At 55.8% G+C, this 23,489-nt stretch overlaps 2 protein-coding genes across 6 annotated transcripts; both read left to right on the top strand.

Moving 5' to 3' along the window:
* The first annotated feature begins 50 nt into the window (after positions 1-50).
* Positions 51-6,504, top strand: LOC139676887 (integumentary mucin A.1-like). Of its 3 annotated transcripts, none has more exons than XM_071566316.1 (6): positions 51-354; positions 1,485-2,180; positions 4,633-4,953; positions 5,172-5,297; positions 5,610-5,695; positions 5,941-6,504. In XM_071566316.1, exons 1-6 carry the CDS (start codon positions 282-284, stop codon positions 6,013-6,015), a joined length of 1,377 nt encoding a protein of 458 aa, XP_071422417.1. In that variant the 5' UTR covers positions 51-281; the 3' UTR covers positions 6,016-6,504. The 3 variants fall into 3 exon arrangements, with proteins under 3 accessions (XP_071422417.1, XP_071422416.1, XP_071422418.1); XM_071566315.1 differs by having other exon boundaries at positions 1,419-2,180; XM_071566317.1 differs by lacking the exons at positions 51-354; positions 1,485-2,180 and adding an exon at positions 2,804-3,511.
* Positions 6,505-10,496: 3,992 nt separating this feature from the next.
* On the top strand, positions 10,497-23,426 carry LOC139676998 (mucin-4-like). Of its 3 annotated transcripts, XM_071566500.1 has the most exons (13): positions 10,497-10,658; positions 12,523-16,923; positions 17,551-17,601; positions 18,266-18,405; positions 18,693-18,857; positions 19,115-19,270; positions 19,738-19,868; positions 20,683-20,771; positions 21,184-21,363; positions 21,753-21,905; positions 22,117-22,236; positions 22,552-22,593; positions 22,710-23,426. In XM_071566500.1, exons 1-13 carry the CDS (start codon positions 10,598-10,600, stop codon positions 22,724-22,726), a joined length of 5,706 nt encoding a protein of 1,901 aa, XP_071422601.1. In that variant the 5' UTR covers positions 10,497-10,597; the 3' UTR covers positions 22,727-23,426. The 3 variants fall into 3 exon arrangements, with proteins under 3 accessions (XP_071422601.1, XP_071422602.1, XP_071422603.1); XM_071566501.1 differs by lacking the exon at positions 17,551-17,601; XM_071566502.1 differs by lacking the exons at positions 12,523-16,923; positions 17,551-17,601.
* The last annotated feature ends 63 nt before the right edge of the window (positions 23,427-23,489 follow it).

Raw genomic sequence — 23,489 nt, 5'->3', positions numbered from 1 at the left:
TGTTAAGGGGCGTGGCCTCTTGCACAGGGGGCGTGGCCTCAACGCCCGGGGCCGCGCCCCGCGCACGAGCGCAGGTGTTGCCCTGATGTCCCCGGCCCTGCACCTGCCCGGGAGGTGGGTTAGTGCCCGCGGGTACCTCCCCTCCCTGCCCTCGGGAACGAGGAAGCACCTCCAACCACCTTCAGCCATCACTCAGCAGCGTAGCTCTCCGCTGTAACCTTCCCCACGCCCTGCCTCTTCAGGTCCCCACCTCGCAAGGCATTGGGGTGCTGGCTTTGGACATGTCTGGGGGGACAGGAGGGCTGCCCCTGCCCCTGCTGCTGCTGCGCCTTGTTGTGCTGGATCTCACGCTGGGTAAGGGCTGAGCGGTATGTGGTGCTTATCTGTGGGGTGGGTGCAGAGTGGGTAGCATTGTTCTCCAGGGTGGTGTGTGGGCCTGGGGCAGCTTCACCCACAGGAGCGAAATGCTGTAGGTGCTGTTTGCTCTCCAACATCTTGGCCCCATCCCAGTGAACAAACAGAGCAGCACTTTGCAAAACATGAGCGGCAAGCTTGACTTTATTTCTTTTGCCTCTCAGACCTTGGACCCAGCTGGACCCCCTTGCTGAACCTTGGTCCCCGCTGGGCTCTTTGCCTTTGCTACAACCTGCCCAGCAGCACCAAATGGCCCTGCCTGGCTGACAACTTCACCAGGATGTACTGGGCGTAGGAAACTTCAAATGCCACCCAAATTTGATACACTTAATGCAAGGCAAGACAAGTGTTGAGTTGAGCACAGACAGTAAACCTGAGTCTTGTATCTCCTGGAATAAACCTGAGGCTTGTACTTTTTGAGGGCCTCAAGCTACAGCCGTAGGTCCTTTCCTGCTGTATCCCTCAACCTCCTTGCAGAAGAGTTTGTGACACAACAGGTCTCCCATGGACTTGCCCAAAGCTGCAAGCTGGGATTTGTTCCTTTGTGGGGCTGCTTCCCCCATTGCCATTATTTACATCCAGTGCTATCAGTTCCTGACTATCTGCAGCAGAGAGGTTTGTGTAAACTGCTGCTGCTGCATTTCCAGACTGTCGCACGGTCACCAGTTCCTGCTCGGCTCTTCCTGTCAGACAGGTTTGTCTGACTTCCTTCAGGGATGGGTGAAAGTGGTGGAATGGGTCTTAGGACTGGTGATGGGAGTTTCCACCCTGAGATGCCAATGGCTTGTTCCTACTTTGTCAGGCTGGGGATTTACGTGGTCTGCTATTCGGGGAATTCATGTGCTTGAACCATGCAGGATGATAAATCCCCAGTCCTGGCAATCCATGGCTGATGTGAGGCTTGGGCAGCTCATGGCAGGGGTAACATTACACCATCCCCAGCAGGGTTGTGATCTCAGCTTTTCACTGCCAGCCTTTGTGTGCTGTTTCCCACCTCTTTGCAGGGACCACTGTCGAAGACATGACAGTCTCTGCATCCCTGACTCTCCCTACCTCCTTGACACCCACAGAGACCATGGCTCTGCTGCCCAACACCAGCTCAAGCACTGCAGCCACCCTACATCCCTCCAGTCCTGCTACCTCCACCTCAGAGATGCCAATGGATGCCTTTGCATCCGGTGCTGCTGTACCTCAGGGGAGTAGCCTGGCAGCATCCAGCATCACCCCACCACAGGAGAAGGGAAGCACAGCCCACAGCTCTCCTGGGTCACCTGGACTGGGGCTCACCACTGGTACCCCAACAGCAGTAGGGCTCAACACCAGCACCCCAACTCCAGCCTCCATGGCCGTAACACCCAAGAGTCCCATGACGACTAATGTCACATCTGTGGGGACCAGCACAGCCCTGGCTCTCAGCTCATTTGGAGTTGAAATGAGCACGTTGCCTTCCCGCACCTCTATTCCTCTCTCCTCCACCTGGGTGGGCACCATGCTTGGCACTAGCACCCACCAAGGGCCAGCCACAACCACACTGCTTGGCAGCACATCCCTGGGGACCAGCAGCACCTCTTCTCCCACCACACAAGAACTGACAGAAACTTTGAGCGAGCCCTCGACGACCCCTTTGGACACCACAGCCTCCCTCATTACCAGCACGGTGGCTGCCAAGAGCACCCCTGGTCCCAGCCAGCCGGTGGGGACCACAGCCAGGACCACCCTTGGCACCTCCACCCCAACAGCACCTGAGACCTCCAGTACCATCTCTGGTGAGTGCAGCCACAGGGCACCCAGGGGGCAGGATCAGGGTGGTAAATCCCCATGGGAACTTCCATCCTGCTCAGCCAGGTGCCTGGCTCCTTCCCCATATCCCAGCCCACAGCCTGGGCCCAGTCCTGCAGGGGCCAGCTGGTCTCCAGGCTCTGCAGGCCAGTGGATGGATCCCATGCTGAAGTGTGACTGTACCTAGCAGTGTGACTGTGCTGTGGTTTGACTGCATCTGGCGGTGTGACTGTACTGCAACTGTGCAGCTGCACTGTGGCTGTACCCCAGCTGTGTGGCTGTACTGTGGCTGTGCCTCTGGCAGTGAGCCTGTATCCTTTATCCTGGCAGGGAGACTGTACTTCTGGCTTTGCACGTGTCCCTGGTGTCCCTGTACCCCAGCAGAGTAACTCACAGAGTACCTGCACCCTGGCCTGATGCCCACAGTGTAAGAGCACCTCATCAGGGTGCCTGTGCCCTGGCAGTGCCCCCATGTACCTGTAGCAGCAGGGCGGATATATCCTGACAATCCTCCAGCATGCCTGCCTGCCTGTGAAATGCCTGAACCTGGCCCAGTGCCTGCAGGCACCTCCAGCTGGTCTTGTCCCTGACCCTGAGAAGAAGGAAGCTCCAGCTGTGAGCAGTGAACTTCAGCCGTGATACGCTGTGACACAGGGAAGTGATGCCTGTACAGACAGCCCAGGGGACAAACCCTTAGCCTGGAGCACGCCCTTCCTGAGCGCTGCCTGTTCTCTCAGCCCGTTCCTCACGCTCAGACAGAGCTGGCTGTTGTCTCCCAAGGACGTTGGTGCTGGGAGCCATCACCAAACATCACCCCTGTGGCGAAGCGCAGGGACGGTTCCAGGTAGCCTGGCTGCTTCCCTGGGCTTTTTTCCATTGTCACCCTCTCCTCAGCAGGCAGAGGACGGCACAGTTCTCAGCTGCAGGAACCAGGTCTGTGGTAGTGGTGGCCTTGCTGGCCTGCTCTGCCCACTGTTCGTGGCTGCTCTGGGTCCAGTAGTGCAATTGATGTCTGCTGGGCATTGCACCAGTCCCTGGGAGTGTCAGTGTCAGGTGGAACCCCCTGCTTCGCTGCCACCACCTGGGGAATAAAAGGACCCACCTGGATGCTCCTGCTCTGCTGGGCAAAGGAGACGTGGAAAGCCCAGTGCAGGGGCTGTGGGGAGCACTCGGAGCAGTGCCTGTGGGAGTGTCACGGTTCCTGCTCACCTGGACATGGCTGGGCAGAGAGGAGGGCTGCCCCTGCCCCTGCCTTTGCCATTTCTGCTGCTGCTGTTGTTGAGCCTCACCTACCTCGCCGTGCTACACCTTGCTCTGGGTAAGGGCTCAGTGGGATGTGGTGCTCTCCATGTGGTGGGTGGTGAACAAGAAGCATCATTCCCCAGGGTGGCGGGGATGATCCCACACCTGTGGGTTGTGGGAGGGTGAAATGCTGTGGGTCCTGTTTGCTAAACGAGAGGTAGAGGTGGATTTACGGCTCCTCCTTTGTGTGAGGATGATGCCCTTCTGTGCAGACACCCACCTGGCAGGGGCTGGGATTCTCTACATTGTTACTTAATCAGCTGCTGTGTGCTGGGAGGGAGTGGCTGCTGGGGGCTTTGGAAGTTTCTGGCAGGGTTGGTTGAAAGCAGATGGCAGTTTGTGGCTCGGTTTTCCATACGCATGCAAGCAGAGCCTCAGACTCACTGGGTTTGTGCTGGGAACACAGGGAATTCTCACAGACAGCCCTTGAGAAACGGCCAGGAAGCCAGGCTGTCCTGTGCACCTTTGAAGAGGGTTACAGATCTCTGGGCTTTGTTGGGAACAGCATACTGCCCTGGCACAGGGTCCACATGGGAAGAAAGGGTTGTCCTCTTGTGTCTCACAGTCCCCTCACAGAGTTTCGTGGGTCACAGCACGTCTCTAATGGCTCACCATAAGCTGCAAGCTGGGATTTGTTCCTTTGTGGGGCTGCTTCCCCCACTGCCATTATTTACACCCAGTGCTATCAGTTCCTGACTATCTGCAGCAGAGAGGTTTGTGTAAACTGCTGCTGCTGCATTTCCAGACTGTCGCACGGTCACCAGTTCCTGCTCGGCTCTTCCTGTCAGACGGGTTTGTCTGACTTCCTTCAGGGATGGGTGAAAGTGGTGGAATGGGTCATAGGACTGGTGCCTACAGGAGTTTGTGCCCTGAGACTGGCAATGCCCATGGCTTGTTCCTACTTTGTCAAGCTAGGGATTTACATGGCCTGCCTTGCTGATGCCCATTCAGGGCATCCGTGTGTTTGATCCATGCAGGATGGTGAATCTCTGCTCCCAGTGGTTTGTGGTTGATGTGTAGCTCTGAGTTCCTTGGGGACCTCATGGTGGTGGTGATGCTGCACTATCCCCAGAACAGCCATGGACTCAGCCTTTTACCACCAACCCTTGTGCATTTCATTGTCTGACCTCTTTGCAGAGACAACTGCCATGGATGTGACTGCAGCCACGTCCCTGTCTCCCCCTACCTCCTCAATATCTATGGAGACCTCGGCATGGCTGCCCACCACTGACTCCACCACCGCAGCCACCCTCTCTCCTTCCACGCTCAAAACAGAAGCTTCCACCCCAGAGAGGTCCGGCACATCCCCGGGGACTGGCAGAACCTCACTTCCCACCGTGCCTTCTACCACCACAACAGCTACTTCACCTGAGCCCTTGGTGACCCTGGCAAGCACCACGGCCAGCCCTGTTACCACCATGGAGGTTTCCCCTCCCACATCTACAGAGTCGACTCCAGGTAGCCCAACAGTATCTGGAACCCCCTGTGCAGCCGTGGGTGGGTTCAGCCATGGGGCACCTGGAGGGCAGGGACATGTTCAGGTGGACAAATCCCCACAGGGATTCTGGGCATGTCCTGGGGTGGCTTTGTGTAGGTGTCTTCACTTAGTTTGTCCCCAGCTGCAGGAGCATCCTGCACCTCTGCAGACAGCACTAACATAATGTTGCTTTGCCCAGGCTCTGAGCCCTCATCCCCAACCACAAGCTCTACTCTGACCTCAGAGATGACCCTCAGCACCCCTGCAGACCCACCAACGCTGCCACCGCTGCCACCTGTCTGCCCCACTGGCTCATCCAACACCAGTAAGTACAGTGCCTGTGGGTATCACCACCCAGCCATTGTGGTTTTGGGCCCCCATAGGCCAGCGCAGGGAGTCCTGGAACCCCACTGCTTTTTGTCATGCTCTCTATAATAGGCATTGCTGTCCTGGGGGAAGTGCTCTGGGTTTGCTGTGCAGTGGGAGGGTGGCTCTCCTGACAGTGTAGCGTGTCCATGACACAACTGAGGGAGGAGGTCCTGTGTCTGTTCCAGTGACCTTTTGGAGAGACCTTCACGTTCTTTGGCACAATCCAAGGTTCAAGGGCAATAATCAGAGCTACATTTTTCACCCCTAGGTGCATCTCATCTCTTTCTGTCGCTACGGCTAACCACCCCCCTCAGCCTGGAGAATGGCACAGTGCAGGAGCTGGTGTTGTCCAAGGTGAGTTGTGTGGGAGCTCAACCCACTTTGCATCTGCCAGCCATGGTCCACCCCATCAGGGAGGGGTCAGGCAGCCAGTGGGAGGAGAATGGCTGGGTCTTGCATGACTGTCACCCAAAGCTCTTTCAGATGAAGGGGAAGCCCTCCTTCGTCTGCCACAATCCAGGATCAAGCCTTTTCCAGGTGGGGACTGGGGGGTAGAAAACCCCCTCTGGCACAATTTGATGGCTGTTCTTCCCCCCCAGCTCCGTGAGGACCTGCAGACAGCATTCCCGTGTGCTGGCCTGTCACTGGAATGGCGAGGGAAGAGGAGGACCTGACCACTGCCCCTCACCTGGCCAGCTCCCATGCAGACTGGCAAGACACCTGCTCCCAGCTCCTTACTCCATGGCAGTGCAGCCCCTTGGGGTAACCTGCACAGCTGCTCTTGAACTTGGGGCTCCCCGTCCTTCACTACACATCCCCAGTGCCCTCCCTGGGCTCTGGTGTCCCTGCCCCTTCCCATAGCCTGTCTGTAGAGCCCAGGGTCTCCCAACACCCTGCTCCAGACCTGGCTCCTGTGGTGGGACCCCTTTCAGCATTGCCAGGGGGCTGGGAGTAGGGGACCCTGCAAGACTGGGCTTTTACAGCTGGGACTGAGCTGGCCTAGCCATCAAGGCCACCTTGGGGACTGATGGATGAGAGGAAGGAGACTGGGAGCCCCCAGTACGGCTGTGCCCAAGGCTCACCTGCATATGTCTTACAGAAGAGCACACCCATGCCAACACAGGCTGGGCAGTAAATAGAAACTTCATGTTTTCTGTGTTGAAGTTGATGACTTATTGATTTTCCAAGTTGCCTTTCACAATTTTCAGCTATACCATGCACTGCAGGTACCAGCGAGAAAAATGGTCTGAGTCCCAAAAGTTTCACATGAAGCGACAGGCTCAGTGCTGTCCCCTCCTGGCAGGGGCTGCTGCAGACATACTGAAGATGGTTGGGAACCCTGACAGGCTGGGGGTCCCCGCTTTGGTGCTCTCTGCCCCATGACACCCCACAGCTGCCAGGGCAGCTGTGTGCACTGTGGGGCCAGGGAAATCCTGTGGGCTGTGCTCCTTCCCTGTTTTTTTCCAGTCCCAAACTAAGGAGACGGCCACAACATCTGTCCCCCTGCAGCAAAGTCATTTATTAACTGATTAATTAGCCAGATAAAATCCAACTGAAGCAATTATTAGCCTAAGCAAGCCACCTCACCTGGAGATTGAAAACTGAAATAATTAGCAAAATAGCCTTGTTGCATGTCAGGGGTTGTTTTTAGCTGTTCCCTGTTCCTCACTGGCAGCCCTCACCACCCTGCACAGGGAGGGCTGGGAAGGGGTTCATGGAGCTGTGGGATTCCAAGCCTGGGGACTGCTTCCAGGCTGCCTGGGTTGTCAACCATCTGGGAAGGAGCCAGCAGCTGGACAGGATGGGGAAAGACTCCGTGGGATCACCTGGCTGCCTACCAGCTTGCAGGAGCTGGGAGAGGCTGGGCTGAGGCTGAAGGCTGTGCCTAGGCAGCTCATCAGGATGCTCCCATTTGGGATGCCCCTTGCATCCCAGGGTTGCTCCTTTGCTTATTAGGATGCTGCCTGGTTTTTGTGGGCTTGTTGGACCCACTGACACCGAGAGAGGTCCCTTAGCACCTGGTTAGGGAGCTAGGGAGTAGGGCAAAGCCTGCTGGAAGGGGTTTGTGTGCTGGTCGCCTGGTGGGGTGCTGGGAAAGAAATCCATGTGGTCTGCCTACGCCATGGAGCTGGGCCAAGAGTCCTCCCACGTTGCGTCCCACCGGGCTGTTTTCTCCGGCTGTTGAATCCATAACTTCAGACCCCGGGACATGGCCTAGTGCCAAAGCCGGAGTTGTGGAGCCAAACTGCGTCACAAAGGGAGGAAAAGGTCCTGAAGTGTGGGGATGAAAAGGTGACCAGGGTACTTGCTGTCCTCTGCCAGCATGGCTGCCTTCCACCATTATTGTGGTTGGGGGGCAGTGGGGTGAGGAGATGCTCTGGTCACCTCTGCCCCCCAGCCTGGGAGGGAGAAGAGGGCTGCAGTGGGGACATGTGGCTCCTGTGGTCACTGCCCAGGCATTGGCAGCACAGAGCTCTGACAAGTTCCCAACACTACCCATCTTCTCTGTCCTGCCATCCTTGAGGATGCTGGCTGCCACCTTCACCCCATGGCTGCTTGCCTGCCACAGACCCCTGACCAGAAGGGCCTTAGGAGATTGGGTACAGGTCCTGCTGCTTTCCCAGCCCACAAGTCAGTTCTCAATCTCTTTGCTGTGATCCACTCCCATTTATCAGCATTGTCTGAAGGAACAGACCCAGTGCCCAGCAGGACTGTCACCTCCAGAGGGCCTGGCAGCATCATCGGGCACCTGGCTCAAGTCCCTTGTGACTGAGGTGTCCTCCTCGCCTTCACGCCTGCTGATGGCTATAGCCCAGCTCCCACTGTTTGGCAGGAGGGTGTTGCAACATATCCAGCGTGCCAAGTCATCCAGAACCTGTGGGGTTGATGGATAACCTGGTTTTCCCCACTGCCACCCCTGAGCCCTCTCCAAATGCCCTTGCCAGGAGGCTGGAGGGGATTCGGTAGGAGATGCTGTGTTCTCCACAGGGCTGGAACAACCAGCCCATTAATTCCAGGAAAGCTGATAAGGCACTGTTCTGGGCCATGCTCTGCTGTGCTGGATGGTGTAGAACCCCTGGGTGCTGTGATTTGTAGAATTGCTCCCTGGCCACAGGCTCCTGAAGGGCTCTGGTGCCCACATGATGCTTTGGTCTTTGATAACTGCAGATGACAGTTATTTTCACAGGAATGAGTGCTTTGCCAGGACTTGGCTTCAGGAGTAGCAGAAGGATCAGTGAAAAGCCCCTTCCCGGGGTGGGAACAGGGCACTGTCCTTGAGACAAGGCATCCCTCAGTGGCTGCAGGCTTTCTTGGGAGGGTGTGCCAATTTCTTGGGAGGGTTTGCCATCCCTGTGACTCTGCTGGGGGATGGGTTTTCTTGGGGACAGCATGGCCAGGAGCTGCAGGTATGAGGGTCTCCAGACAGTGGTGGCCCCTGGATCATGGACAGGAGCTTGCAGGTGGGCTGAGGCCACTGCCTTCCTTTCGAGAAGTTGTTTTCCCCTATGCTGCGCAGCATATTTGCAACAATCCCTGGGGTTCCCACCACATTTTGCACCTCAAACACCATCTGGAGCAACTCTCTCCAGTGTCAGCATATATTCCCTGCCAGGGTGGTTTTCCAAAATGATATGGCATTGTCAGCACAGACAGGAATAACTCTCCCACGGTAGGTTTGCTTCCCTCTAATCCTCCATCAGCCCAGGTGTGGTGACTGCTCAGGCTGTCACTGGCTGGGCTGGCACCCCATGATCTGCAGTGCTGGTTGCACAGGCCTCCAACACACTGTTCCCCCCTGACTTTACTCTCACACTGGCATTTTCGGTGGGCAGGCAAACATTTGTTCCAGGTGAGTGCTGCTCTCTCCTGATTTACTGTCTGTGCCCAGTTCCCACTGCCGGGGGTAATGCGTGGGTTTACAGGATGGTGTTTCGCCAGCCGTGACTTGGCCTCCCCTGGCATTTCCCTGTCAACTCTGCCCAACTGGTGGCTCGGGGGTGTCACTTGATGTGCCCAGCCACTGCCACCTGCCCGAAGGGGGCCAGCTCCAGCGGGACACTGTGTACCACCTAACACCCCCATAACACTTTGCAGGAGTTGCCTGGGGACATTTCTGGTTAAGAAGTATTTAATTGACTACAAAACCATGTAGTAGTGGGAGTTTGCATAATGCTGTTCATGGGGGAGCTGGCAGCAGTTTTCAAGGGGGGGGTGCGGGACTTGCGGCTCCAGGAGAAGGAGGAAGGAGAGATATAGGGATGAAGTGTATCAAGGGTATCAAGGTGAAGTGACCTCAGGGGATTCCCATACCGGGGAAGGGGGGTCCAGGCCTAAGCCTTTTCCTGATCCAGCTTTTGGAGATGCTTGTCCCACTTTGCAGAGAAGCTTCCCTGGACCCTTTACCCACTCTCAGCAGCCCAACACTGCTGTCCCCACTCTGAGGTGCAGTTTTGAAACCCCTCTGGGGTGTGCTAAGACTCTGGACAGGGATCCCTAGTGTCTCCAGTTGCAGCTGAGCACTGGGAGCTCAGCTGACACCCCAGGTCCTGTCCCAAGCCATACCTTTCCCTGCTTTATAACCTGACTCTGCTCCAAAGGAAGATTTGCGCCAAGTGGGCACTTGTGTCTTGCCTTGCCCTGGGCTGAGACATGGCTCAGCTGGTGATTTTAGTGCCCATGGTGTCCTCACAGACATGGTGGCATCAGCTGGCATTGCTCTACCAACACCACAGACTCCATGGCTCCCTTACTCTGCACGTGGAGCAGGCTTTGTGGGGTCTGTGGGGTGTCTGCCATGGGAAACAGGTCCTATGGGGTTTGCGGGGTGACTACCATGGCACTGTTGGTAGTACCACACACTGCTCTGGGCTCAGCTTTGCCTGCTCATGTTGGTGGAGCAGGGAGGTACACCTGGCTGAGCTAAGGTCCCTCGGGAGACCTGAATCCCTGGAGGGTGGACTTTGAGTAACCCCCAGCCCATGCCACAAATGAACAGTACATCCAGCCCTTGGGAGGGGGAGGACTTGACCTGAAGGGATTGGTGACGGGGACATTGGAGGGAAGGGACCGGGGGCGGGAGAGGACGTCGGCAACCTGCCTACTTCTGCCATCCCTATAAATAGGAGGCAGCAGGAGCACCTGTGGAACTCCAGCTCTGCAGCAGAGGCAGGCAGGGAGGGACGGAGGGAGCTGCTCCTTGCTGCTCTCTCCTCCCTTTGAGCTTCTTAGTGCTCTGCCTGCGTGGAGGCCTGAGGCATGGGGACCAGGGGATGGATGCTTTTCACCTTCCTGGGATGCTACGCATGGATTCTGCATGGTATGTCCTATATTTTTCTGCTAGCCCATGTCCTGCCTGAGCCCTGTCAGTGTGCAGCAGGTACTCTGTTCCAGCTGCACCAGAAAGTCCTCTGAAGACCAGTCCTTGCAATAGATTGCAGCCAAAGAGCTGGAAAAGTGTTTTATGGGGCAGGCATTACCCCGAGGTGCTGTTTGCAGGTGTGGAGCTGTGGGAGAGGGTTAGGGAGAGGAGAGACCCCAGCCTGGAAGCCTGCAGGCAGCCTTGTATCCCTCCAGCAAGCGAGGCCAGCCAGCGGAGCGGGACTGTGGATGTTCCCATCCCTCCCACTCCCAGGGAAGAGCAAATGCTGGTGCTCCATGCTGGGGCCCCTCTTGCACAAACTTCCCATGAATGGGTGTGTGGGGTAGATGGTGTTTCCTGCCCCACATGGAGGAATTAAGATAAAACATGGATTTACTGGGCTGGAGTGTGTCAAATTAACCTGGGGGGACTTCACTAGTCTGCTTTGTTTTCCCTGAGATGGCGATGGAAGCAGCTGAGCTCCTCTGGCTGAGTGGGTTGGTGCAGAGAGCTTATTTCAGCTGGGGAAGATGGTGAAGAAGGAGCTTGCCAGGATAGGGAATGGAGCTCTAGAAGAGGATGGACCCCTCAAAGACTGGTCTGACATAGAAGATAATGTTCATTAATGACTCTGCATAAGCTATCTGTAAGCTAATGAGCTGAGCTGGCGGTGAGGTTGGAGGCACCTCTGCTTCAGGGAGTTTTGGCTGCTTGTCAGGGGGAACCTGATGAACTGGAGTACCAGGATGGGGAGCAGGCTGGGGCTGTCAGACTGTGGCAAAGCCCTGCTGGGTCTTGCCATTGGGGTGCTCTTTGTCTCCCCTAATTGCAGCTGCTTAAACCCAAGTGTCAGCAGATCCACCCAGTTTCTCCTGGAGCCAACAGCAGCAGCTTGGTCTCCCCAAAGCCTGTGTCCCTGCCCTAAACATAAGACTGGGTGAAACATCACCAATAGGTGCCAGTAGGTGCTTGGAGGGATGTGGGCAGGTGTCTCCTCCTTTCAGCAAAACTCCTGCATATGGGTCAGGATTTTGGCAGCAGGAGGAAAGTGCTGTAAACAGGGTTTGGTCCTGGGAGCTTGCAAATATTCCCTCCATGTGCAGGAAACCCCTGGTGCCTTCACCCAGCTGAAGGCAAGAGGGGTGGGAGCAAGAACAGGCAGATGCCCACCCCAGGTAAGGTTTAATGAACCTGCTTTAACTGCAGCAGGTCACAAGCTACCTGCAGTCAGGGAAGGCTTGTCTAAGCCTTGGCTGTCCTCTCTGCCAGAGGGCTTTGGGTAAAGTTATTTAAATGTCCCTCAGACACCCAGGAGGTGAGAAAACACCACCCGAGGCTCTACAGAAGTGATTACGCTCAGAGCTGTCCCTTCAGCGACTGAAAGAGGGCTGAGGGCTGTCCTGGAGCAGCAGAACTCCACAGACACCTCCGGGACTATGAGCTAGACTTACTGGGCTCCAGCTCTACCCAGAGGCCAGGCAGTACCATCCCCAGCCTAACTCGGCTGGGTTGCAGTGGCTGCCTTTGCCTCCACACTTGCACCAGTGTTTCTCCCTGACCTGTGATGAGTTATGTCCTGTCTCAGCTGGTGGCTGCTGATCCTGGGGATGGAAGAGGTGTTGTGCAGTGCTATGTCTAAAGCAGCCCAGACTGCACTCCTTAGCTCATAAATCAGAGACTTGTAAAGTTGTGGGATGAGGCAGTAGGATTTAAGAAGTGGTGGGAGCTTTGTGATGCTCAGCCGGTGGAGAGATGTGTCTGAGCCTGGCAGGCTGCTGGCTCTGATACCCGGCATAATGCTCCGCTTTATGCTTCTCTGCAGGGCCCGGGGCTGCTGCTGTCCCCGTCACTACCGAGGAGTCCTTTACTGTGGGGACAGCTTCTCCCACCACAGTAGAAAATGAGGGGCTCAGTGCCCTGGTGACAGTCACTGTGAAAACAAACACCACGGTGGCTGATGCTGAGGTAGACGAGGGCATCTTCACAGGGAATCCATTGAGTTCAACCTTGCCTCCTGGGACAGAGTCGGACTCCTTTGTGACTGCAATGGGTGAATATGGTTCTACAGTGACAACCTTGATGAACGTGACCAAGCCTCTTAACATGTCTCAGGATATTGAGGGGGACTCTGCTGCTCCCACTACAGCCACAACCGCTGAAGCCATCACTGCACAACACCCTGCTGTCACTCCAGAAGTAGAGCATGAGGTAATAGAGGCCACTCCTGATACCGCCCTGGGGATCACCTCTCCCTTTGCAGATGTGAAGGAAGACATCCTCATAGCCGTGACCAGAGGAGAAGACATAGACCTCACCACAGGCGCTATGTCCCACCTAACCACCCCTCCACCAGCAGACATCTGGATGCCACAGCCAACAACAGACAGCCCTATGGGTGCCAGTGCCACTGTGCTGCCAAGCCAAGGGCTGACTTCAGCCATGGGAGCAGTTGAGGAAAGTGTAACCCCATTTGTGGCTATCCCAAGTGGAGCCAATGCCAACTCCTTGAGTCCCAGCCCCAGTGCTGGGGAGCTGACTACAGCCCAGCAGGATGAAGCAGTGAGCAGGGTTGAGGGCATTAACCCAGAGCCAGCAGGAGAAATGGCCCCAGCTGCTGGGGAAAGTCCCTTGGCTTCAGAGTCTGGAGATTCAGAAAATGCAGTAAATGGTGAATTCAGCACAGCTGGCTCATCCCACCTACCTCCAGAGAGCCCAGTGATGTCAGGAACAGTGGGAAACCCTGGGGAGCCCTCCCTCCTCCGTGGCCAGGCAGTGCTCAGTCCAGATGCTTTGCTGGCACCATCCAATGGTGGGGATGGGGATGGGCAAGGAGTTCCTGGGATGTCATCAGAAGCTCCTAGTTCAGTCCTGTCACCTGCAGCCAGTGTGGCACCAGTGGGACCTGAGGAAACAGAGCACACTGCCACCTCACTGCTGGTCCCAGGTGTTCCCACTGGTGCCCAGAGTAACATGAATCTCCCAGTCTTGGCCACTGTGCTGCCCACAGGGGACATGGAGACTGTGGGTCTGGACAATCCATCACTGCAGCCTGGCCCATGGTGGACACCCACTGGAGAAGAGCCACCACTGTTTCCTGATGCTCTGACATCCCCTGCAGATACCACCAGTGCTCCTGGGGCTGCTTACCCATCCCCAGAGGCTGAAGCCGGCACCCTGCCTGCAGCTGATGGTGCAGCAGAGACACAATCCAGCCCCAACCTTGCTACTGCCCCAGAAGCACCTGTGTCGCCATCTCTTGGGGAGTCACAGCCAGGAGGGATGCCAGATGGAACTTTCCTGGAAGCTGATGGACCTGGTACTGGCTTGAGTTCAGATTCAGATGCCCCCAGCCTAGCCCCTTTGGTACCAGGTGGACTGGTGTGGCCTACTACTGGGATCCAGGGTCAGGGAGCTGAGGGGGCAGAGGGTGTCCCACAGACAGGAGGTCTAGAGGATGGCAGTCCCTATACAGACACCCAGAGTGACATGAGCCCTTCAGCCCTGCAGCCCTCAGCCTCCCCTGGAGATCTACTGGCTGGAGGAACAGGAGATTTGGCAAATGCTGAACTGTCTCTCCCATCAGCACTCGGGGGTGGAGCAGGAGCAGGAGGTCCCTCAGCAGGAGGACAAGTGGCCTCACCTGGTTTGGCACCTCCCAGCAGTGCTGGACTGGAGCCCAACCTCTCAGGGGCTGAAGGACCAGGGGACCTGCCAGATGAATCTGCCAGTGCTCCTGGGGCTGTTTACCCACTCCCGGGGTCTGTGGCTGGCCCTGTGTCTGGGGCAGAGATATCAGGAAGCCCTGACCTCAGTGCTGTCCAGGAAGCACCTGGATCTCCAACCTTTGCTGAGTCGCAGACATGGGGAACAACAGCTGGTGCTCCCCTGGGAGCAGGTCTCCCTGGAGCCGCAGGACCAGGTGCTGGCTTGACTTCAGTGTGGGATGTCCCCAGCTCATCAGCTGATGGACCAGTAGGACCTCCATCACCTGCCCTTGGGGACCAGCTTGGCACAAACCTGGGTCTGCCAGAAGGGCCTGGATCCAGCATGGCAGAGCAGGCACTGGAAGGAGCAGGCAGTGGGATTGATTCTGACCAGTTCCTGAACTCCACCACAGGCAGTGGGATGGCAGCTGGAATGGATCAACTGCCCAGTGCAGATTCCTCATCTGGTCCTGCCTCTCCCAGTGATGTGGTGGCAGCACCTTCCGTTTCAAAGGGTGATGAAGCAGGACCCAACTCAGCTACAGCCCCTGGCCCTGACAGCCTGTCCCCAACCTCTCCAGGCAGCGAAACTGGCCCAGAGCTCAGTCTGGTGGAGGGGGCTGAGAGTGCAGATGATGTGGCACAGGCTGGAAACCCAGAGAATGGAAGTCCCTATATAGAGGCAAGTCCTTCAGGCTTCAGCCCTCAGCAGGACCCCACTAACACTGGAGAGCTGCCAGCAGGAGTAGCAGGGGTTTTGGTGAATACTGGACTGTCCCTTCCATCAGCATTTGGGGATGGAGCAGGAGCAGGAGGTCCCTCAGCAGGAGGGCAAGTGGCCTCACCTGGTTTGGCACCTCCCAGCAGTGCTGGACTGGAGCCCAACCTCTCAGGGGCTGAAGGACCAGGGGACCTGCCAGATGAATCTGCCAGTGCTCCTGGGGCTGTTTACCCACTCCCGGGGTCTGTGGCTGGCCCTGTGTCTGGGGCAGAGATATCAGGAAGCCCTGACCTCAGTGCTGTCCAGGGAGCACCTGGATCTCCAACCTTTGCTGAGTCGCAGACATGGGGAACAACAGCTGGTGCTCCCCTGGGAGCAGGTCTCCCTGGAGCCGCAGGACCAGGTGCTGGCTTGACTTCAGTGTGGGATGTCCCCAGCTCATCAGCTGATGGACCAGTAGGACCTCCATCACCTGCCCTTGGGGACCAGCTTGGCACAAACCTGGGTCTGCCAGAAGGGCCTGGATCCAGCATGGCAGAGCAGGCACTGGAAGGAGCAGGTGGCAGTGGGATGGCAGCTGGAATGGATCAACTGCCCAGTGCAGATTCCTCATCTGGTCCTGCCTCTTCCAGTGATGTGGTGACAGCACCTTCCGTTTCAAAGGGTGATGAAGCAGGACCCAACTCAGCTACAGCCCCTGGCCCTGACAGCCTGTCCCCAACCTCTCCAGACAGTAAAACTGGCCCAGGGTTTGGTCTGGTGGTGGGGGCTGAGAGTGCAGATGATGTGGCACAGGCTGAAAACCCAGAGAATGAAAGTCCTTACGTGAAGACAAGTCCTTCAGCCTTCAGCTCTCAGCAAGATCAACTGCCTGGTTCAAGTTCCTCATCTGGTCCTGCCTCTCCGAGTGGTGAGGTTGCAGCATCTTCTGTTTCAGATCCATCCAACTCGGGTGCACTTGGAGAAGTGGGAAATGCTCCTGGAGGTCTTCAGCCTTCCCTGGGTGCTGGGCCTGGGGTTCCTATGGGGGAAGGGGCAGGTGAAGTGTCTGGTGCTGGAGGGTCCACAGGGCAGTTCCAGACTCCTACTGGAAAGGGACCAGCTGGTTCAGAAGCCTCTAATGAAGAAATGGGAGATGTCTTACAATCAGTATCATCTTCCTCATCTACAGAGAGTTCTTCCTTACCTGGGAGAACCGATGAAGCTGCTGACAAAACAAGCCTTCCTGGAGCTGGTGGGGCTGATGGTGGCTTGAACACAGGCTTGGAGGCTGCCAGCCCCCAGGAAACCCCTGTGTCTGCTCCTGGCATCCAAAGTGGTGCCAATATTGGACTTTCTGATGGAAAACAGAGCCAAGTTGATGTGGTGGAGGTGTCTGGAGGATCCTTGGTGAACAGAGGGCCTTCCCCTGGTGCCAGCCTGGTACCAGTGGCTCCAGACAACAGTGGCATTTCCAACAGCATGGCCAGCTCTACAGATGCTTCTCTGTTTCTCCCCGGACATGGGCTGAGCTCAGGGCTGGCACCCAATGGAGACCCCAACTCTGCTCCCGGGACCCAGAGTGGGAGCAGCCCCCTGGCACCAGGGGCACCGGGTGAGCTGACAGGAGAGGCTGGGGGCACCTCTTGGTCTCTTGAAGATGAGTTGTCATCAGGGATGCCGGCACCTTCAGGAGAAGCATCATCCCATGCTCCCATATCCCCCAATGCTGCCCCAGTGCTGCCTTCTGCTCCACAGAGAGGAAATGTTGCAGAGGGAGTGTTGGTCAGCCCTGGGCTTTCTGCTCCACTTGCAGCACGTGAGTCGATAGTGGGGTCCTCTGCAGGGGGAAAGGGAAAGCTGGGGACTCCTGTGCCAGGGAAGCCTGCCTTGCTCCTGCCTCCCTGCCAGCCAGGAAGCCCTGGAGCCCCCCTCTCTGATGCTGACAGCCCCGTGCCTAGGAAAGCAAGTGCTGTGCTCCCTGGAGTGATAGCAGGGCAAGAGGACATAGTCCAGCTTCTTCCCAGTGCGACTGCATCTGGGGCAGATATGGAAACTCCCATTGACTTGCCACTGCAGGGAAGTCCAAGGCTCCCTAGCCTTCCTCGCACTGGAATCACTGCTGGTAGCACTGGACCAAAAGTCCCAGGTCCAGGTCCTACTGGTGGCTCATCACCTGCTGCCCTGCAGCCTATCCTAGGCAGTGAGCTGACCACCAGCTTGGCAAATGGTGCTCCTACCACTGCTGGGTTGAGTCTCCCCAGAGCCTTCCCAGGTCAGGAGGGATCCCAGGGAAGATCCCTAGGCACTGTGTGCCAAGGCACATCCTGCAGTCTGGCCCCTGCCAACCCACACCCATCGGGCCCCCTCCCCAGGGGCAGGGAGGTGTTTCCCAGGCCAGGAGTAGCCACTGTCATCTCACACACATCGTCCCCTGTGGTTCCAGCTCCACCAGGAAGGCCAGCAGCTGCCCCAGCCCAGATGCCCAGTCCCACAGGTACGTGATGCTTGCAGGGCAGCCTGGGTGGGACCAGCACCAGTTTCCTGCTGGACCATCCTGAGGGGCATTCAGTACCCAGAAGTCAAGGTGGCTATTTGAGGTCAGGGCCCTGGGGGACATGCACCACAGGAGTCCTCTGCACATGACTGTGCACTTTTGGCAGGCTGAGTCTGCCTTCAGTATGGTCCCATCAGCTGGAAAACCTATCCCTCCAAATGTTGCATTTAACAGGCATAAATAGGGAACTGAAGGCTGTAAACATCTCTAGAAAGAAATGTGGGTGTTTAATTCCCTTCTGCCCCTTTTATACAGTCCTGTATAATGTTTTTCCCCTCCCAACAACAGTCCTTCAGCATAGTATCCCAGTGAGGCTGGAAAAATGAGGGGAAAGTGACCACAAAGGTCATGACAGCAGGCTTAGGGCAGCTGTGTCCATGTAAGGCAGTGAAAGGGGTGGGAGCAAGCTCCTGCAAGGGAAGGTGACATGCAGAGCGTTCCAGGTGGCTATTGGTAGTGTCCCTCCATCCTCCTTCTGCCCAGGCGGTGTCCCATTGGAAGCAAAATCATTTCAAGCCTTTTAAGTTTTTGGCACAGATCAAAGGCTATACTGTAAGTGTGTTTTGGGGTTTACTTTGTTTGTTTGTTTTCCTTTATTTTCCAGTTCCAGCTGTGCCCCTCTATGGGTATGGAGCAAGGGAAAATGATCGGGAGTATGTGGAAAGGAGAGTGGATTTTAATTCTCCACTTTTCAAGCCTGAGACTGGATTCCCATTTGGGAAAATCCTGCGCGACTCTCTCTATGTGAGTCTACCTGTGCTTGACTTGTTGGGCAAGCAGCCATCACCCAAAAATCTGGGAGAGGCACCAGGGACTAGGTGCCTGGAATGGGACCCTTGAAGGGTCAAATCTATTGGGATGCTGCCAGTGTCTGCAGCAGGAGGTGGCTTTGTGGCCATTTTGGCAGTGACAGGTGGTGGCTTTCCTTGGGCATTGCCCAAAGCGGACTTAGAAATGGGAGGGCTGCCACCCTTGTGCCAGGGAGTGCCAATGGTCCTGACCTCACCTGATGGAGGGATCCCTCTGCTCAGTTTACAGACAATGGACAAATCATTTTCCCAGCCTCAGACAAAGACGTTTTCACATATCCCAACCCTGCTCCCAGCGGATTCAATGGCCACGAGGAGGTTCCCATGATTGCCGTATTTTGGGACAACGCTGACTTCTCCAGAGGTGTTGGCACCACATATTACCAGGTGAGTGAAGCCACTTGGGTGCATGGTTGCATGAAACACCTTTTGATTATAAACTCATCACCTATTCTCTGGATGTCCTGTGAGATGTGTAAGTAATGGAGTCCATGAGTGGCTTTTCCCTTTTGTAGGCCACATCTAAGAGCTGTTGGTCCTGTGTCACTGCTTGAGCCATCCAGACCCTTAGCTGTAGACCCCAGTCTAGACCAGTCTTTTCCCTACTGGGAGCTAATGTAGTTGTGGGTGTATCCAACCCGTAGGAGTTCTCCACCCTTAACACAGCCAAGCCTCCGTTCGTCCGTGACGTGGAAGCGAAGGTTCGGCGGTACATGAGATCCTCCTACTCTGCAGCCTGGACTCTGAAGATCACCTGGGAGAAGGCACCTGTCCACGCGGCATGGACTGACACCCGGAAGGTAAAGGACTCATGAGAGGCTAATTTAGTTGTCAAAAAGACTGAAGATCCCCGTGCCTGAAAATAAGAAATAGTTTTGTGACACAGGCCAGTCTTGAAGAATTTTTGCCAAAAAGAACTGGGCTGTGCCCAAGTTTTGGTGGTTTTCAGTTTTTTTGAAGGACATAATTAGTTGAACTCTCCCTGCTCTGTAAAACCTTTCTCTTTAATATGGTGGGAGTTGATTGAGCACCAGAAACACTGTTCTTTAGAGGCATAAAATTGTGTGAATATGAGGCTTGTCATTGAACAGCTTCAAAGTAAAGCCATCACATTTTTCATGTGAAATGTGAACCAGTCCAGGCTGTGTTTGCCTTGCACTTCTGGACCTCAGTCCTGCCATTCCCCAGCAAGCACTGACCCACACCTCTAGTTTTAAACCCACCTTCTTTGCTGATTTTCTTACCTGTCTGCAACCCCTGTCTCCAGACGATCACGTACCAGGCTGTCCTGACCACTGATGGCTTCAGGTCCTACATCCTGATGCTGTACCAGGACAGAGGCATGCAGTGGGATTACACCAGGCTTGCTGCCACCAATGTGCTCATCGGCTACACCAGGTACAGCAGCCCAGTCCCATCCCTGCCTCTTCTGAGCAATGGAGTGCATTCCACCCATGGAATCCTTCCCCCATGTCCGTGGAGGTGACCTACAAGGTTGAGAACAGCCCAGATGGGGTCTGCATGCCCATATAACCTAACATATGGGGGTCTCACAACCAAATTTGCCTCATTAGGGATTGGATAGTGCTGCAGCATGCTCTCTTGCTATGCTGTGCTTGTTGTAAGATCCACAAATCCCTCTGGAGTCCTGGGCCCCCAGCATCCTGGCAGTTTGGGTGGAAGGAGTGGGAAATAGGGGATGTTTGCTGAACTTTGCACCAGTTGAGGGAAGGGATTTCCGTGCTTGGCCGGAGCAGTCGCTTCCTGCCTCCTCACATTACGTCTTGCCCTGTACACAACATCTCCAGAGTTTTCTCATTAGCTGCTTGCTGCAGCTGGGTAAGGAAAAGGTCGCCTGGACTAGAAGCATGGGCAGCACAAGTGTGTGTGTGTGCTTGCCTGTGTGTGACCACTTGTGGGTTTCTGCTCCATATCACCTGGCAAGATGCTGAAAACTGTGGGAGCTGCTTGAGGGGGTCTTCAGATGTCCATGGGTTCAGCCCCTGATGCAGCAGGAGTGTTTGCAGCAACCAAAACTAACTTCACCCTATATAGAGGAGAAAGCAGGCTGAGGGAGCTGGTGCCTCGGCTCTCCTGTCCCTGGAGCTGCCTCCTCAGTATCAGGATGGTTGAAGGGCAGTCTGGGGAAGGACTGAAATAATCCCACACAGGAAGAGTAACCCCTGACTTTTTCTCTTTCATCTGTACACAGTGGGGATGGCTTTTACCACAATGATGACCTGACTAAGAGACCTCCAGCTGCTAAATATCGCCCTGACCAGTTCAGGGGTTACAACACAGGTAATGCCACACACTCAGGGCAGGTTCACAAGGAGCAGGGTATTTCCAGGGAATGAAGCCCAGCTTGCTGCTGTGGCAAGACTCTCAATGAGTTCACCAAGGCCAGGCTTTCCCCTCAAGCACATAAAATGCTTCCCCCAATACTGGCTGTGCTCTGAGGCTGAAACATCCCTGCTGTGCCTATGGACCCTTTTTTTTTCTAACGGTTCTGTCCAAAGCCTTTCTTCTCTGGCAAGAGCCTCTCTCCATTTCTCTTCTGTTGGGTGGCTGTTAAGGATGGAGTCCCATGGTAGGGAATCAATGTGGACTAAGCTTTCAGCATCAGCATTGCACAGCATTCACCACAATATGAAATACCCTCTGTGGTCCCCTTGGCTGGAGGTGACAGATCACGGTTTCTCTCACTGTTCAGACCTCCGTGGGCTGTGGATTTACAAGCTGGAGAGCCGTGTGGGCATCAACTACAGGCTGAAGTGCCTGGCATGGACGGGGCAGCAGCAGGAGCCACGGACATGGAGCCAGGACCTGCCTACCTGCCCCTGCTCTCTGCAGCAAGGGCAGCAGGACCCACGCTTCAAGAGCAGCCGTGGAGGCAAGTGGACTGGACCTCACCCTCCTCATCCCCGTGCTGGTGCTCCCCATCTTCCCTGCAAGAATGGCTGGGGTTCCTCCTGGCAAATGAGGGAAAATGAGAGAGAGACTGTCCTTCCCTGCAAAGGCAGGGAAAGTGAGAAGGAATGAGGGCTAACCTGTACCTGTCTTTTTAGATGGGCCAAAGTTGGTCTAACCTGCATGAGGATGCTGGGGTGCAGGGTCTCACCCTGGGGGACCACTTGGGTGGGCTCCATCAGTCCCTTTGAACAGCTCTAACACCGTGGGTGATGTGGGTATCAAGGAGCCAGTCCCCGCCCCACTCCTTGCCCTGAGGCAGGGGTGCTGGTCACGCAGAACTGCCCAAGGCTCACTGCAGTCCTGTTACAGGCCGGTGGGCTGCCCGTGTCTCCATGCTGCACTCGGCCTCCCCCAACCAGCACGGTGCCGGCGTCCGCTGCCTGTACAACAGCCAGAACCAGCTCATCGAGGGGCGGCAGGAGAGGTACTGGAGGTCCTCCAGGCAGGCGTCACCCTACCGTGGTAAGCACAGACAGCCTTGGCATCCCCTGGCTGCAGCTGGCATTGTTGTAGCTTGTAAACAGTTTTAGTCTCTGTGCCAATCTGTTTCCTGACATGGTGTTTCCCTTGGAGGGTGCATGGACCTGCTCAAAGCTGGGGCAAGCCTTGCCTGGAGCCATTCCATCTCTGTCTGCTCTTCCCATCAGCCCCTTACTTTCCCTTTTGCCTCCAGACCAGGAACTGAAGCTGTACGACTGGTGCTGTAACCGGGCAGGCAGTGCCCAACTCTGCACCCGCTACAGTGAGAAGAGGCCAAAGATTGGCTGTGATGGATACCAGTCACCTGGCACAGGTGGGTTTCCAGCCTGTGTGTGCTGGGACGATGCTGTCTTGGTGCCCAGGGCTGGAGAGGGAAGCAGGAATGTGCCAGCCTCCCTGTGGTTAAGACAGAAGGAGCTCTGGGCAGATGAGGGAAGGATTTTGTGGTGCCCATACGCAGTTGTGCCATGCCCTGAGCTGTGCAGGGTTGTGTAGGGCATCTCCCTCAGCACATAACCAAAAGTGTTATCCTGTTATCCGGGTGTGACAGTGCTGGGAGGGCAGAAGGACCACAGCTAATGTGCTTATGGCATAAGCTGATGTGGGGCTTTCTTGCAACCTTCAACAGATTCCTCGGAGGAGGTAGAGAGAAACTCAGATGAGGAAATAGGTGAGCTGGATTGTGGGTCTCCTTTCCCTCTGTCCCTCTCCCTCTGTGAAGCTCTCAGCTTGCCTCAGGTCCACCTGGGGGTAGGTGGCTGAGCAAATCACATTTCTTCTTTGCAGAAGGAGAGGACAAGTAACTGCAGGGTTGCACACACACAGCATGGTCTGAGCTACGGCTGATCCTTCACAGTCCTTTGCATCCTGTGTCTCCTCCAGAACCCATCACCCCTGCCCACCACACAGGGCAGCTCACTTCTCCTGTGGTTGCCCGCACTGACAAAACTTCGTATTTCTACATTAACTACATGTTTCTAACCCAGAGTAGTCCCAGGGAGTTGGTTGTTTCAGCTGTCCTTTCCCAGCTGCAAATGAGTGGGTGCCTGTGGGCACCTCCTTGCTGGCGGGGAGGTGGGCAAGTACCCTCATCACACACACCATCCTTCTCCTTCCTGCATCCCACTGTACTCCCACAGTGTGAAGTGAGCCTGGATCCTTGACATCTGGGGAAAAGGGTTTTTACACCTCATGTGTGTTGGCTGTGGCCAATCCCCTGTATGCCAGGGTGCACCACCCTGGTCCCATGAGCCAGTCCTATCTTATCCCCCACTTCTGTCCCCCAGGCATCCCTCCCTGGGTGGTCCCTGGGTTCTGTGCCCAGAAGAAGGGACAATTCTCTGGATCAAGCCAGAATCAGCTCTACATGTCTGCTGAGTGTATTAGGACAAAATGCAACCCCATGATCAAAATGTTGAGAGAAAAATAATTTTTTGTGTGTAAGCAAGCATTTCCTTTTCTTAAAAAAATAAATCATTGTCAAATCTTGTTTGTTCAGTAAAACCTCAGGAGGGTCTGAGCATCACTGATCCTGCAGCAACCCTGTCCTCTGCCAAAATGGGGTGG

The sequence above is a fragment of the Pithys albifrons genome, chromosome 11, assembly GCF_047495875.1.
Source record: "Pithys albifrons albifrons isolate INPA30051 chromosome 11, PitAlb_v1, whole genome shotgun sequence".
Classification (NCBI taxonomy): domain Eukaryota; kingdom Metazoa; phylum Chordata; class Aves; order Passeriformes; family Thamnophilidae; genus Pithys; species Pithys albifrons.
The sequence above is the reverse complement of the archived record's forward strand: the minus strand, read 5'-3'. Positions and strand labels throughout refer to the sequence as shown.